This window comes from Mytilus trossulus, chromosome 1 (genome assembly GCF_036588685.1).
Source record: "Mytilus trossulus isolate FHL-02 chromosome 1, PNRI_Mtr1.1.1.hap1, whole genome shotgun sequence".
Taxonomy (NCBI): Eukaryota; Metazoa; Mollusca; class Bivalvia; order Mytilida; family Mytilidae; genus Mytilus; species Mytilus trossulus.
In genome coordinates this window covers 99,748,099-99,760,904 of record NC_086373.1, presented here as the reverse complement: position 1 = coordinate 99,760,904, position 12,806 = coordinate 99,748,099, and the positions used below count along the sequence as shown (strand labels likewise).

General features: G+C 31.3%; 1 protein-coding gene across 3 annotated transcripts in view; it reads left to right on the top strand.

Moving 5' to 3' along the window:
* Positions 1–823: 823 nt before the first annotated feature.
* The window catches only part of LOC134693509 (potassium voltage-gated channel subfamily B member 2-like), a 116,238-nt gene continuing 104,255 nt past the window's right edge, over positions 824–12,806 (top strand). Inside the window, exon 1 of one of the 3 annotated variants that reach the window (XM_063554369.1) lies at positions 824–1,297. In XM_063554369.1, the coding sequence (XP_063410439.1) occupies positions 1,200–1,297 (98 nt within the window). In that variant the 5' untranslated portion in view covers positions 824–1,199. The remainder of the gene's footprint in view (positions 1,298–12,806) is intronic. The other 2 variants (XM_063554349.1, XM_063554355.1) reach the window with 2 other exon arrangements.

Sequence of the window (12,806 nt, the reverse complement as noted above, 5' to 3'; positions counted from 1 at the left end):
TAAAATGTCGCACTAAAGCAGACACATAATAATATAGTACACTCGACGTCTTGAAAAGTTCATGTTTCTTCGCTGTTATCTATGTGTATTGAAAAATTACAGATAGCAACTAAGATCAACCGCTTGCTCAATTTTACCTTTAATCTTTTATTTCAATAATGTCAACACAAAACGTAGTAATGTAAAGACAATATATTTAATCGACCTTCCTTAATTGGTAATTTTATATGCAGAAAACATGAAATTTTATTTCAACAGTGCATTTAGTTTTAACAACTGCTGAGCGCAAACTGTTGCTTTCAGTTATTATAACGACGATTTTGAAGAATATGAAATCGTTGGTTAAACAGACGGATCGATGAATGCCAGGTGGATCGCAGCGTAACTTGAGCGACAGTTAAGAATACGGAATTCAACAGGTATATTGAAGCTAGTCACAACTAGTTTTAATATTCCTTAATGTCTTTAGATATGGAGAATACTTTTGATTTATGAAATTGGTCTTTATTCCTAAAAACTGTTTGTAAATCGTATTTGAAAGCAATTGGAATTTATTATTCGAAAGGGAATATATTGGCGTGAAAAGGGCGTTGAATCTGTATATAAATAAGATTGTAAATTCCGTGATCGTCATATTAACAAGTGTTTGTTAGTAAATACTAAAAAAATAATGGTTTTGTGATTCGACCTTTTTACTTTATGACGCGTTAGATTCTGTTTCATAACAGTTTGTATGTAAAAAAACAAATTATCTCGGGCATTTAACGCATATATTGTGAAAATCTAAAATATATACATTTTCTGATTATAGGTAATGTTGTTATATTTCCATAATATGTCAACACATGTATTATTATCCCACAGCTGTTAGAAGAAATTAATTACTATATGTACAAGCAGTAGTTTATGTTCTGATATTGAAAACAGATTCCAGTCATTTGAAGTTATTAGTGAAACGAATGTCTGGTTTGACGAAATTCATCAGTGACAGTATATTCTGCACTGATTATGAAATCTATTTGCAGTCAGCGACGCAAGAAGGATTGTTTTAAATTGTCTATTTGGAGAAAATTCATATTGAAATTTGGACTACAATTGTGAGTGTTAATTGGAAACATATTCCATGTAGTAATGATGCGTAGGATTTGTATATCTAACATACCTGGTGACCGTATTTAGGAGAACTGTCAGTTGTCAGAATGAAACACGGAGATAAAGCTCATACCATGTTGCTGGAGAATTTAAAAGTCATTTCGGAACATAGGAGGCGCTCTTTAGCGGCAAACGAAAATTACAGGTATGTGTTTGTTTACATTAAATATAGATAAATGATATATCTAGATTAACATGAACATATAACGAAACTCAATATTATGCATGCTTTCTATTTCTATGAGCACATAATGAAACTATAGATTTGCTACGTTTTCAAGTCAGCCATAACTAAATGACAAAATGTGACATACTTTCTAGGATACCATAGTAGAGCATGAACCGAACGTTACATTCTAAAACTTAAGATATGTGTTGTTTATCAACAAGACACAAGATAACACCTTTTTCGGTTAATTTTTGATATCATTGAAGACAAAATAAAAACTTGAAATGCTTTCTAGAAAAGATTTATAACAGGAGATAATCAAAATCCAATTATAAATTGAAAACATGTCGTATAAATATAAAATAAAAGTTATCCTGTCGTTCGTGTATAATTTTGTGCTAATTTCAACTTAAATTAATTGGATTTAATTTTAAAGTAAGGCGACTAGATAAATCAACATCCATATAAAGATGCACGGACGAGTCATTTTGAATATTACGTAAATGTCAAAAATAAAATAAAAGGCCATTTTGAAATGAAAATAACATCAATAAAATACTTGTACATTTATATTACACAAAAATCAATTGGAATAGAAAAATAATATGTGACAAAAATGAATAAAATTGCGTGTCAGAAAATTGGAAAGTTGTTGAAGGTGTATGTCTCGGACGCACAAGAGGACCAAAAAAAGACAGAGAGGGAGAGGGGGTATGCGAGGGGGGACATAAACTTCAATGTGTACTATTTGAATTACAGTATTTTGAAGACTGTAATTATGAAGCTATGTTGTCATTGTCAAGGCTTCAATTTCTGTTTTAATGTTTTCTTCGCGAGCAATACCTGTCGTTCAACAATGGACTCTTGTATGTGGAATTATATAGTTTATAAACATATATAAACATATTGGATTCTGATAAACATAATCATTTCTGAAACTTTATTACTTGTCAATCGATAATATAAGTAAGTGTTAGAAAAGGATCAAAAGTTATATGATGTATGTTATAATATCTTGGACAGGAAACCTACACCTTACGACTTAATGTTAGAAAAGGATCAAAAGTTATATGGTGTATGTTATAATATCATGGACAGGAACCCTACACCTTACGACTTACTTGAATAATTTACACATTCTACCATGATCTGGACAAAGCTCTATCAAATTACATCAATATTGGATGAAACTTAGTCTTTTGTCTTTGAATATTAAAAATAAAAAATGAAATTGTACTTGGATTTTTCAATTTCTCTATACAAAAAGTATACTTACTAAAATCTTAACTAAATTCTAAGGTACTACAATTCGGTAGAAATCCAATAAAAATTAGGATTAAAACATGGCCAAGTATGTTTTGTTAAAAATAGTCAACATTTATTATCTCACACCTTGCCGATACTTTTAATGTATATTTTGGTACTGCACTAGGTCACGTCTCATTCAGACTGTTTATGACGTCATTATTTAAAATCCGTTGGATATTTACTGACTGATGACGTTTTAATGTTGGTTAACATTATTTACTAGTTGATACTGTTTTTTTGATTTGTAGCTGCGAGTTCTATTTGATCGGTGCTTTGTGGATTTTTTTGGTCTTGTTTTCGTGTTTTTCATACAGATCTGATAAATCAACTCTTTTCCAAATACTTTTCAAATATATTACAACAATTAATATTACAAAAGAGTTGTCTATCAAAACAATGAATCGATACACCTTATCGTCTATTAACACTCATTTCCACATGAGACATAACCTAGTGGAATTATTTAAGTATAGCAAGGTTGTATATGAGTTACTCTTTGAAAAGTAAAATCACAAAAATACTGATCTCCGAGGAAAATTCTAAACTAAATGGAAATTTCCCAATCAAATGACAAAATCAAACGATAAAACACATCAAACGAATGGACAACAACTGCCACATTCCTGAAATGGTACAAGCATTTTTAAATGTAGAAAATGATGGATTGAACTTGGTTTTATACCGGTAAACCTCTCACTTGTATTACAGTCGTATCACATTGTTTTGTTCATTCATCGTTGACAATGTAATGGAATATGATGCGACTGTCATAAAAGTGAGAGGTTTAGCTAGCTATAAAACCAGGTTCAATCCACCATTTTCTACATTAGAAAATGCCTGTACCAAGTCAGGAATATGACAGTTGTTATTCATTCGTTTTATGTGTTTTGACTTTTGATTTTACCTTTTGATTTTTGATTTTCCTTTTTGAATTTTCCTTTGAGTTTAGTATTTTTGTGTTTTTACTTTTTCCATTATATGTACAACGATGTGTGTCACAAAAAGTTGTCTAAAAAAATTGTATCAGTTATACAAAAGAGTCATAAAGAGTTATCTTTCAACAACAGCGAATCAATTACAAAGAATTGTATATAAACTAAAATGATTCGGTAACAAAGAATTGTCAAATGATATCAATAGCAATGTCAGTTATATAGAATAGTATATTAATAACAATGCATCGGTAAAAAAAAAGAGTGTCTATCTACAGCAATAAATCGGTTAAAAAGTAGTTTATCAAAAGCAACGAGTCGATAACAGCGAATTGTCTATCAACAGCAATGAATAGGTAACAAAGAATTACATTTTAGAATGGCAATGTTTAATATATGAAAAAGACAAACAACCCAATCAAAAAGTAGATGAAAAACGATGGTTATTGATGGGCCTCCAACGCAGCGAGATATTCCCGCACCCGGAGAAGCACCTCACTCAAAATAAAAATGTGTACTAGTTCAGGGAAAATGAACGTCGCACTAACCTCAAAAACATATAAATGAACTAAATTTAAAAAACATACAAGACTTACAAAGGCCAGAGGCATCTTGCAAAAAATGCGGCGGGGTTAAACATGTTTTGTGATGTTTCAACCTCCACTATACCTCTAACCAATGTAAATTAAAGGGGGAAAAAAAGCAATAATCACAGCAAAGTAATTTCAAAAGAAGTCCGAGTCCGATGTCAAATACTTAGTCATATTACAATGACAAGTACATAAATAAAGGACTACTAGCAATTCCTGACATGCCAGCTCTAGACATACCATTATAAAATGTCTGAGAAGAACATAGCCGGTATCATACTGACACCAATGATCAGATTATGAAGACTTCAAATATAGCTTATTAACCGCAATGACTCGGTAATAAATAGTTGTCTAACAACACCAATGAATGGAATATAAAGAATTGTTTTTCAGCAGCAAAGAATAAGATATAAAGAGTAGTCTAACTTCGGCAATGAATTCGTTACACAAAGAGAAATCTTACAACAGTAATGAATTGATTATATGATAGTAGTCTTACAGAACTGTCTATGAACAACAATGCATAGAATAGGAATAAAGGATAGTATATTAACAGCAATGAATCGTTTATCAATCGTGGTCTATCAACACCAATGAATATATTATAAAGAATTGTCTTACAACATCAATTAATCGGTTATAAAGAGTGGTCAAACGATAAGAATGAAAAGGTAACAAAGAGTGGACAGCAGTTTATAATCGGTAACAGAATTGTCTATCATCAAAAAATTAATAGAATATAAAGAATAGTCTATTAACAGTAACTACTCGGTTATAAAGAATAGTCTATCAACATCATTGAATAGATAGCAAAGAGTTGTCTAGTGACATCAGTTTATAATCGGTAACAGAATTGTCTATCATCGAAAATGAATAGAATATAAAGAATAGTCTAATAACAGCAGTTACTCAGTTATACAGAATAGTCAACAGCAATGAATAGGTAGCAAAGAGTTGTCTATTGGCAGCAGTTCATAATCGGAATTGTCTATCAACATAAAAGAGTCGGTAACAGAGATTTGTCTATCAATAACAATGAATCGTTTATAAATAGTGGTCTATAAACACCAATGAATAGGTTATAAAGATTTTTCTGTCAACAGCAAATAATCAGTAATAGAGAGTAGTCAAAACAACAGTTATTCAATTAAAAGGAGTTGTCTTTAAACTTAAATGATTCGGTAACACAGTGTAAAATGGAACAGCAATGAATCAATTATAAAGATGAGTATATTAACAGCAATGATTTAGATATAAAGAGTAGTCAAACAATAGCAATGAATCGTGTAAAAAGATCGGTAATTATAAAAAAATCAACGTGTAGGCATATTTTATGGCAGAGATTTCACATCTCGGCTTTAATGGCAATATTCTATACAAATCACCAAAATAAAATGTCGTCATTCACCTGAAAAAGCTAACCAAACATTTAAACAGAACCATACACAAGGGATATGGTTACGATACTGTTTTCAAGTCATTAAAGATGGTATCTTTTGGAATTAATATTATAGGGTCTTTGCATCGAAAATAAACACATTTATTCTAAAAGAAGTTGTTGGCCTGATTGGGGAAGTGTTTTCTCGTATGATTTATGATGGGAGGGATTTGCTTGATTTTCATATGATAAAGACAAAATCTCTCAATCAGTTCAATTGATTTCTGGAACTGGCATATGTTTGTAAATACTAGAAGCCTTTTGTAAATTAATATTTATCATTGTCATTTTGCTTAATTCCTTCTGTTACCTATTCTAACATCGGACTCGGACTTCTATCAAACTCTGCTCTACATGGATGTGCGTTTTGCTGTGTGTGTGTGTTTATTTAACAAGTGTGAGAGGTGATTGAGCTCACACATAATGTTTTACACCGCCACATTTTGAGTCTATAGTACTTGTGGAACCTTTATCCTATGTTGGTCTTTGTGTGTGGTTTTTATTGTAATGTGGTGTCTTTTTTGCTGAACTTGTAAGCATTGTTGTTAAGGGACAAGCCGAAGACTTCGGGTGCAGAATGTATTTAAGCATTGGAGACCCTTTTGTGGCCTATCTTTGATCGGGTTGTTGTCTCTTTCTCTATTCTAAGTCTACAAAAAACGACAACATAACACGGTTATCAACCAACCAAGTGAAAAATACCTGTCATATTCCTGTTGGTCACTGACCTTGTTTGACTCGTGGAGTCTAGTAATCGGTTGTTGTACTTAATAGCAGGTTTTATAAAACATCGTCACAAATAGAACAGGTAAAACACGATACCGTGCAGTGCCAAGAATTAGCTGTACTTAATTCTTCATTGCAGAACATCTCAATAATGAATATCATTTTAGTATTTCTTTAAATTATTAAATTACTTATTGACGTATTTCCATAGTTGCTTTTTAACCATTTTAAATACATCCATTGTGCTAATCCCCACATGTTTTAGATTTCTATAGATAATTCCGTTAAACTTCTATAATATATCTTTAAAATGGTGGTCAAATTTAGGCAAATGTTTATGATATCTGTATTCCGTTTGTCGATTTTTAATAGCAAATTACACAGGGAAAATATGCTTGCTAGAATATCAAATGATACATGTCAGGATTATGACGATATTATCAATTCGTCTGATGTGTTTGATAATTTTCGTTATGCCATTTGCTTAGAGACCTTCCATTTGAAGTTTTCCACGGAATTCGGTCTTTTAGTTATTTTACTTTTTTCCAAACATTAAAAGAATGTGCTTATATTTTATATTTGTATGATGTCTGTAATATATTGTGTATATACTCTGTATTACGGGTATTGAGACTATAATAAAATATTGCATCTACCTCTGAATCTGCAAACATGTATTTAACATATATGTGCGTTTTACAGACGAACAGTTTGATTGAAACAAATCCAAATTATCGCACTATTCTTTTTTAGGCAAAGACCCACCAACAATGTTCGGTGACTAAATCAGTTTTTTAAATGTTAACTGCTATTTATCCGGAGATGATTTATTCAGTTTCTTTGTACGATGTTGATGTAGATGTTAGTGTTTATCTTGAACTCGCTTTCCTGTCTTTCGAAAAAAAGCTACTGATTGCCAAGTTGGTACCTCCAAATGTTACTTTGTTCTTTGAAATTCTAATGTTTATAGTTTAAATGATGCATAGGTGAAGGACGCCTCCGAGTGTGGGAATTTCTCGATACAATAAAGACCTGTTGGTGACCTTCTGCTGTTGTCTGTTCTATGGTTGGGTTGGTGTCTCTTTGACATATTCCTCATTCTCAATTTTATAGGATATATGCTCCAAAACCGTCTGTCAGATTTATGATAGTATGTCCTTATAAGAAAAATTTACTTTATCTCTGTAGGTTTCAATGACTTTATGAAATTCTATCTATTAACTCTATTGTAAATTCTGTATGGCTATCTCTCCAATAAAATGTTTTTTTGTTTGTCTTGATATATCTTAAAACGGCTGTTAAAGCTGTTAGCTTTTAAAACTTGGAAAATACACAGTACTAGATTTTGTAGTTTTTCTTTATGAAGTTTCATTCCTATTTCCAATTTTTGAACTTATACTCAAAGAACGTAAAAATCCAATGACCAAAATTAACGTTGTTTCCTGCTTTGTTGAAATCCTTGTGGGTTTGATAATTCAAAGTTTGTACATGTATGTACTTTTGGGTTTCTTGATTTTAATAGCCAGCTGAAGGACGTCTCCGGGTGCGGAAATTTCTCGCTACATTGAAGACCTGTTGGTGACCTTCTGTTGTTGTTTTTTTATTTTGTCGGGTTGTTGTATCTTTGACACATTCCCCATTTCTATTCTCAATTTTATTAATTTGTTTCGAGGTTGATGATCCAAAAGTTTATTTTTTTGTGTTTAATGTTCCCAAACTTTATGTTCTTTTGAGTTTGCTGGCCCTGTAATGTTTTATGCACTTATGTGTTTGATGATACCAAATGTGTTATTTTCTTTTGAGTTTGCTGATCCTATAATGTTTTATGCCCTTTTGTGTTTGATGATCCCAAACTTTTTATGTTCTTTTGAGTTTGTTTATCTTATAACGTTTCATGTTTTTTTGTGTTTTATGCATTTTTGTTTTTAATGATCCCAAACGTTTTATGTCCTTTTGAGTTTGTTGATCCTATAATGTCTTATGCACTTATGTGTTTGATGATCCCAAACGTTTTATGCACTTTTGTGTTTGATGATCCCAAACTTTTTATGTTCTTTTGAGTTTGTTTAACTTATAACGTTTCATGTTCTTTTGTGTTTTATGCACTTTTGTGTTTAATGATCCCAAACGTTTTATGTCCTTTTGAGTTTGTTGATCCTATAATGTCTTATGCACTTATGTGTTTGATGATCCCAAACGTTTTATGCACTTTTGTGTTTGATGATTCCAAACGTTTTATGTCCTTTTGAGTTTGCTGGCCTTGTAATGTTTTATGCACTTATGTGTTTGATGATCCCAAACGTTTTAATTTACATTGCGATAAGACGTGTCACGGTACTTGTTTATTCCAAATTCATGTATTTGGTTTTGATGTTGTATTTGTTATTCTCGTGTGATTTTGTCTGATGCTTGGTCCGTTTCTGTGTGTGTTTAATGCACTTTTGTGTTTGATTATCCCAAACGTTTTAATTCACATTGCGATAAGACGTGTCACGGTACTTCTCTATCCCAAATTCATGTATTTGGTTTTGATTTTATATTTGTTATTCTCGTAGGATTTCGTCTGATGCTTGGTTCGTTTCTGTGTGTGTTACATTTTAGTGTTGTGTCGTTGTTCTCCTCTTATATTTAATGCTCGGTTTTATTTTGTTACCTCGATTCTTTTTTTGTCCATTGAATTATGAGTTTGAACAGCGGTATACTACTGTTGCTTTTATTTAATAAAATTGAGAATGGAAATGGGGAATGTGTCAAAGAGACAACAACCCGACCAAATAAAAAAAAAAAAAAAAAAAAAGGCTCTTCTGAGTTTACCGACCCAATAATGTTTTATGCACTTTTGTGTTTGATAATCCCAAACGTTTTATGCACTTTTGTGTTTGATAATCCCAAACGTTTTATGCACTTTTGAGTTTGCTGAACCTATAATGTTAAATACATTTATGTGTTTGATAATCCCAAACGTTTTATGCTCTTTTAAGTTTGCTGAATCTATAATGTTAAATGCACTTTTGTGTTTGATGATTCCAAACGTTTTGTTATTTTGTTTAAAACATATTCTTTAGTAGTAACATAACTATAATTCAATTATCACGTATTGTCAATATTGAAATTGATGAAATAATTCTAAATATCTTGATTCCAAGTGTTGGTTTAAGGCCTACTAGTCAGGCTTATTCAATAGATTGTCGATGGTCGATTGTTCTCTCCGGTCACTCCAGTAACATCTATCAATAAAAAACGATATAGTCTGGAATGCTGAAAGTAGTGTTAAACACCAACTCATTCCTTTATTATGTAATCAACGTTCTTCACAGCCTTTTTGATACAGTAATCCTCAATGAAATGAACAGGAACATTGTTTATTACAAATTTGTTACGGTATATTTGTCAAAGAAATATAATTTTACTTTTCGTTGCACACATCTGTTTTCTCATCAATCAATATGGGTATTAATAAGTATTTTACCAAAATTTTTTCGTTGCTAAGCTAACACTGTTTTAAATTTTTCACTTGGGGTATACTCAGGACATTTTCTTCTGTAAGTTATATCTTGGAAAGAGAAATCTGAGTCATTTGCGGTGTGTGTTCTTTTGTTTGTTTTTTTATTTGACAGGTATTTATGTCATACATTTGGGGCCTCTTCACAATTTGATTCGACAATGGACGATATATCATATATAAAGCTTGTTACATGTGTGATTAGCCGATCATTGTAAAGAACATGTCAGACAGCCTCATGCTGCGACTGAATTTTTACCAGAAACTAGCCACAATTTCAATGAAAAATGAACCGTGTTTTTTTTAATTTTATTTTTGTCCTCTGTACTTTTTTTCTTTCCTCTGTAGTTTTTTCTTTCTTCCCTCTTTAGATTTTTTTCACTTTTGTTATTGCACCAAATCTCTCGTATATTTCGTTTTGAAATCACTGTATCCGATTAACTTAAAACAGAATTAAAGAAAACAGATCACGGTCATACTCTCTCTTAAATAGTTACCTAAAATAGAACATAAAAAATAAAAAATATCTTATACACATCTAATTCCAGATGCTGAAACTTGCATCATTAAACTCATTACGACCACGTGCCAGTTCTGTGACATTTGTTGCTGGTACTGTATAAAGTTATGACATTATCCAGAATAAACATGCCTCCATACGAACACTGATTGCAGTTTTTCTATGGCAGTTATGATTTTCGTAGTGGTACATACATACACGAAGCATGATTATTTACTTAATGAAACATGTCATCTACATATAGGTTTTATTTTCACGTTAAATCGGTTTTTGTAAAAGAAAGCTGCCCACCAAGGCTATTTGTATTTCATTGTTCAAATTTACACATTGACGTAAATAAATGTTTGAAAATGATGCGACAGTTATGATTATCGAAAAACACTTTGTGAACTAAATACGTAAACTAAAATTTTGAAGTCACAAAACAAAGGAAATATTAATGAAACTCTGACGAATGAAATCAAAAACTATTCACACCTTGAAATAAGAATTTAAACTATGACTATTGCGTAAATCGCCATTATTGGAACTACGGCAGCTTTTGAGACAATGATGACATTAAATCTCCTTGACGCTATTCGCAGTTTTGATCAGTACAAATGGAAACAAACAATTAAAAACAAACGATACACAAATGAACATGTCAGTTAGAAAATGGAGACATTAACGAATGTCTAAAAATATTCATAAATAATAAAAGATAGCAAAATAGAGAGAAAAGGTGTTAATTTATTGTTATTGCCTGTCGCCTTTCGAGAAACTACTGGTGTGTCCAATAAGAGAATAAAACAAACGTACAAAGACCGTAAATGTCAGACGAGATTTTGTTGTGATTTTGGAAATTAAAACTTCTGTTAATTACCAGACCTTAAATTACATAGCTAGTTGACTAATATACCAGTGATAACATAACAGTTATAACAAAATGAGTTGATAAACATCTACTACATTTGTAATGTGTGAGACATATTGATTAGGTCCATTACAGTTTCTGTTTGTGACATTGTTACATCAATACATGTCAAGATCGTTCTCAATATAGAAACTGATCATAATTTTAGCAACAATTTCCTATTGAAATGGCCATCTCCTTCTTTTAGCTTTTTCTGTTGCGTTTGAAGATTGACTGACGCAATGGACATTGGTATCAATCAATCTGAAATAGCCAGCCTGTTTAAACTTAAAATTCACGAAAAAAACATTGCCTTTAATTATTTCTGGGACATTATACATATTTTTATTATCTTTCAGGTTATTTCCGTACTTGGCAAAGTTTGAGTTATTTTTTCTCGATCAATTGATTCGATTTGTATGCAAAATTACGTATACGAATTTATAACGTATTCTTATCGATGTATAGTTGAAGCTGGATTTTATTGCAGGTTCTCACGTGAGATTTTGTATCTTCTTTTTGCTAAGTTAGTAGTTTGTAAGACCTCTTATTTGGATGTTTTTTAGTTTGTTTGTATGAGACAACATGTGGTATAGTGTTGATGCCATTGCAAATGCATGTATATTTACACGAGAGTCAATTTCGTGTCATTTTTAGCTCAACTGCGTACAAGTAAACAACAACTGCGTGTTAAAAAGATAATGATCATTGGCAAACTCAAAAGTTTACATGAACCATTACAATTCCTAGAACATGAATATTATTAAAAGAAAGATACATTTTTTTTCCAATAGAAAACCTATCATTGACAACACTTATTCATAGCTCTTTAAACGTTTACAATAATAGATAAAACCTTAAGTAAAACAGCTCAAATTTGGAATATTAGTTGCATAGTCGGTTTTTTTTCAGTTGCACTGTTAAAATGTTTCGTTGTTTCCCTCTTATATTTGATGCGTTTCCCTCAGTTTTAGTTTGTTAGCCGGTTTTGTCAATCGATTTATGACTTTTGAACAGCAGTATACTGGTCTAATGTTGCCTTTATATATGATGTAAGGTAAAGGACAGAAAAGCAGTCAAAAATATGCATAATGTTATTGAACTCAAAACCTGAGAAACGATCCGATCTTCGATCTTTCTTGTAACTAAAAACACACAGGAACTATCTATCCCAAAGTTTAACCTTTATAACCTGGTGAAAATATAGTTAACATATTTTAAAATATACAACGAACTACACAGCAGACAGATTACATATATATATGTCAATAAAATTTTATGAATAATTATAATGATACATGCCTACCCTTTTGTCAAAATATTGTCAAATATGCTATTGTTTGGTGCAAAAAAATACGATAAACAGAGAAAAACAATACAAATCACTAAAATGGTCTGATAAACATTAAGAAAGTAGAAGAACTATATAGTTACAATCAAAGTACTTGTATGTGCTTCTTTGTTAAATGTTTTTTTTTTTGGTGTTCTGATTGAGATTGTGACAAACCAAGGATTTGTATAGTTAACTATACAAATCCTTGGACAAACTGATGACTGCTGTACCCCTATTTTGA